The 3,571-nt window shown below is 35.2% G+C and overlaps 1 protein-coding gene across 1 annotated transcript; it reads left to right on the top strand.

Annotated features, from left to right (window-relative positions):
* Positions 1 to 398: 398 nt before the first annotated feature.
* Positions 399 to 1,337, top strand: LOC128652700 (olfactory receptor 6P1-like). Its single transcript, XM_053705632.1, has one exon. It carries the CDS (start codon positions 399 to 401, stop codon positions 1,335 to 1,337), a length of 939 nt encoding a protein of 312 aa, XP_053561607.1.
* Positions 1,338 to 3,571: the final 2,234 nt, after the last annotated feature.

The raw sequence follows: 3,571 nt of genomic DNA, 5'->3' as shown, positions 1-3,571 counted from the left end.
CTTGTGGCTCTTCTTAATGTAAAACAATCCTCAGACTATATTTGTGTGTGTTAATTCGAACCTATGGAAAGCTAGGCCATTATATGGAATAATAGAGTAGAGAGAAATAATGCTATAGAATAAGGCAGGGGTAATGAAATTATATGGAAGGATTCTTGATATTTTTATATTTTTACAGGATATTCTTGCACCCCATATCCATTGATTTAATGTAATTACATATTGGTGCTTAGCTTGCACAGTATAATCAGTCATTTAAGCTATTAAATAGCATCATACTTTTTTGAATTTCATTGAATTAGTTTTGCAATTTTTTTATCCATTAATATTAATTTTTATAATTTTTTAACTGTTTTTCTTTTTTTTTTTGTTCTTTCCTTAGGTTTCCATCAGTTATTATGGATAATCAGTCTGATACATATGAGTTTCTACTAGTTGGATTTCCAGGTCTCCCACAGAAGTACCACACCCTGGTTGCTTTAGTAATGTTCACTGTGTATCTCATATCACTGTTTGCAAATGGTGCTGTCATTGCACTGATAGTCTGGGGAAAAAATCTTCACCAACCAATGTACATAATTATAGCAAACCTTGCACTTTCTGATCTACTGTTTGACACAATAACTTTACCTAAAATCATTGCAAGATATTGGTTTGGGGCAGGGTCCATATCTTTCTTGGACTGCATGTTCCAACTTTTTTGGGTCCATTATTTGGGCACGGTTGATTCTTATGTTATAATGATGATGGCTATTGATCGTTACATCGCTATATGCTTGCCACTGAGATACTCATCACTCATCACCAATAAGCGCATTGTCTGTATTTGTGGATCTCTATGTATGTTCGCAACTTTAACCCCTGCTCATAATGTCATCTGGCATGCACAGTTCCCATACTGTGGCTCTAGAAATGTCAACAACTTTTTTTGTGTTACCATGGCTATAACACCTCTGGCCTGTGGGGATAAAGATGCCTTCAAAAAATTAACATTTATTTTTGCAATGCTTGTACTTCTTATGCCTTTATTCTTCATTATCTTTTCTTATAGCATCATTATATACACTGTCTGCTCATCCATTGAATCTGGGAATCGTTGGAAAGCTATTTATACGTGTACCACCCACCTGTTTATCATTGGCATGTACTATGGTCCTCGATTATTTGTTTATGCAGCCTTTCAGCTTAAATTAATTTTTAATCTTGATATCAGCGTTTTGCTTCTTATTCTCTACACATTCATTCCGCACATGGCGAATCCTATTATATACTGTCTCAGAGCTAAAGAGATAAAGCAGACATCTGCAAAGATATTTAAATTGAGGTTTAAAATCTGATACTGCTCCTGTTATTCATGGAATAACTTATTCTGTGATGTCAACTTTTAATATGTAACTTCAGTATTAAATATAACAGGAACTCTCAATGGCAGCTCAGCCAGATGGTGGTGAAGTAGATCAAAAGAATATGCAATGGAACTGACTGTTTTAATGCTATACAAACATCATCACAGGTTGACTTTAAAGTAGGGATGGGCGAATGTGCTGAAACTGCAATTTGCTTGGTAGAACGAATAGTCCTATGTTTTCGACAGTTGAATGTTGATAAGAATGAAAATCCATTAAACTGTGGAAATCAAATGTTATTTACGTTTTTCGAATTTTACTTTTTTCCCCTGAATGTTCATAATTAGATTGAATAACCACATTCAAAATTTCAAATGTAATATACGATTTAACAAAAAAATACTATTCAGGAATTCAATAGTTCATGAGGTAGGGAATTCAATAAATTGATACATAATAGATACAAATATATCAATGTGAATGTTTCTATTTCAATTAATTTTTTTATTTTTTGTTATCTTTGGAAAAATGCATGATCCTGTCTTGAATGGTTGAAAGTTTTCTTGCTGCACTTACAGAGGCATGCCCCTCTCTACCAGAAAAGCACAGAGAATGTTCCTTACCAGCAAATACTACATAGTAGGAAGTAAAAAATAAATATGAGCAATATTAGTTTTATTAAAAACAGATTTTACTTAACAGTTTTACAGGCAAAACATTTTTTTTTACTTGTATAAATGCTAATATTTCATATACATGATAGACAATTCTTGAGTGCAATTTTCCTTTAAAGGGACATTATACCCAAATGTTGAAGCACTTGAAAGTGATGCAGCATAGCTGTAAAAAGCTGAGTAGAAAATATCACCTGAACATGTCTATGTAAAACAGGAAGATATTTTACCTCACAATTTCCCATCCTCAGTAGCCACAACCCATTGTAAAGGGAGTTTTTAAGCAGGATGCTAGTCTCAGGACTTGCAAGAAAGCGTGCATCTGGCATGTGCAGTCATAGTCATGTTATTTCCCTATTCTGTTTAAGGATGTTTAATGCGAAATCTCTCAAGATGTCTCTTAAACCTCATTACACCACAGTAAAGAATAAATTTTAATAAATGGAAGAAGATGACAGTGCTAGACAACCTATCTCTAGGTATAGGAAGAAGATGACAGTGCTTGAGCAGTGATCAAGTGCGTGAAGCACGAAACGTTTGCTGTTTTTTGCACCTGTTCTTTTACTTGTATTTTGCACAATTGTGCTGACCACTTTTTACTTATTTTGCATGTTTTTAATCATGTTGGAATAAAGCTGAACTTTTAACTTTTTTCTGGGCTTGGAGCGCTGTTTTTTTGTTCCCTCTCTGGATTTCCTTTGAACATGGGTGCTGTCTGGAATCTACTATAAAAGATAGAGTTATCCCACTGTGGTAATTAACTTTATACCCTCTCTCTATTTTGTGCCTTACTTACACCTTTTAAGAATCATCTAACTACCCCAAGGGCGCTCCGTTGTGCAGGTTTGTGTGTTACTCTAGACAACTTATCTCTAGGTATAGGAAGAAGATGAATTTTGTTGCACTTCTGATGAATAAACTCCACAGTGCGATCGGGGTTGGGTGAAATTAGGGTGCTTTAATATGAACTGCAATAAAATGGAGGACACTCATCACTGAGGTAACAAGTGTGAAACTGAACACAATAATACAGTATATAAAGCATAACAACTGTGCACGTACAGTACAGAATTATTATGATTAACTTTAAAATGCAGAATCAACATTTGCTCTATCTGCTGAGAACATCCTTCCCCAAAGCTGCACTAAGGAAGATGCCACATGTCCTATAATTACACTGCATTTACTTTCCCTTGTCACTGGAACATTAGCTAGACCAGTTTATTCTATTATATTCCCAGCTATGCTTATAAGAATCATCTCCCTTACCTGCAATAAAATGGAGGACACTCATCACTGAGGGAACAAGTGTGTAACTGAAAGAAGGTTCCTCTCAGAAACAAGTAACTAAGTTTCCCTTCCCTGCAGCAGGTGCTCTGGTAAATGTGTCCTCTCTCTACAAACAGGAGTTTAGCTTAGAGTGTCAATGTGTCCTCACTAAGAGAACCTTAACATGTTATTAGAATATTATTTTGGGGGTGTCTATTTGGCGAAGCAGACACAGCTTGGAGTGATTCTTTCTCTAACGTTTGACTCGTCCTCGATAAAGCA

The sequence above is a fragment of the Bombina bombina genome, chromosome 3, assembly GCF_027579735.1.
Source record: "Bombina bombina isolate aBomBom1 chromosome 3, aBomBom1.pri, whole genome shotgun sequence".
NCBI classification, from domain to species: domain Eukaryota; kingdom Metazoa; phylum Chordata; class Amphibia; order Anura; family Bombinatoridae; genus Bombina; species Bombina bombina.
The sequence above is the reverse complement of the archived record's forward strand: the minus strand, read 5'-3'. Positions and strand labels throughout refer to the sequence as shown.

Coding starts and splice junctions, on each gene's coding strand:
- LOC128652700 (XM_053705632.1), top strand. CDS start 399: ATGGATAATCAGTCTGATACATATGAGTTTCTACTAGTTGGATTTCCA.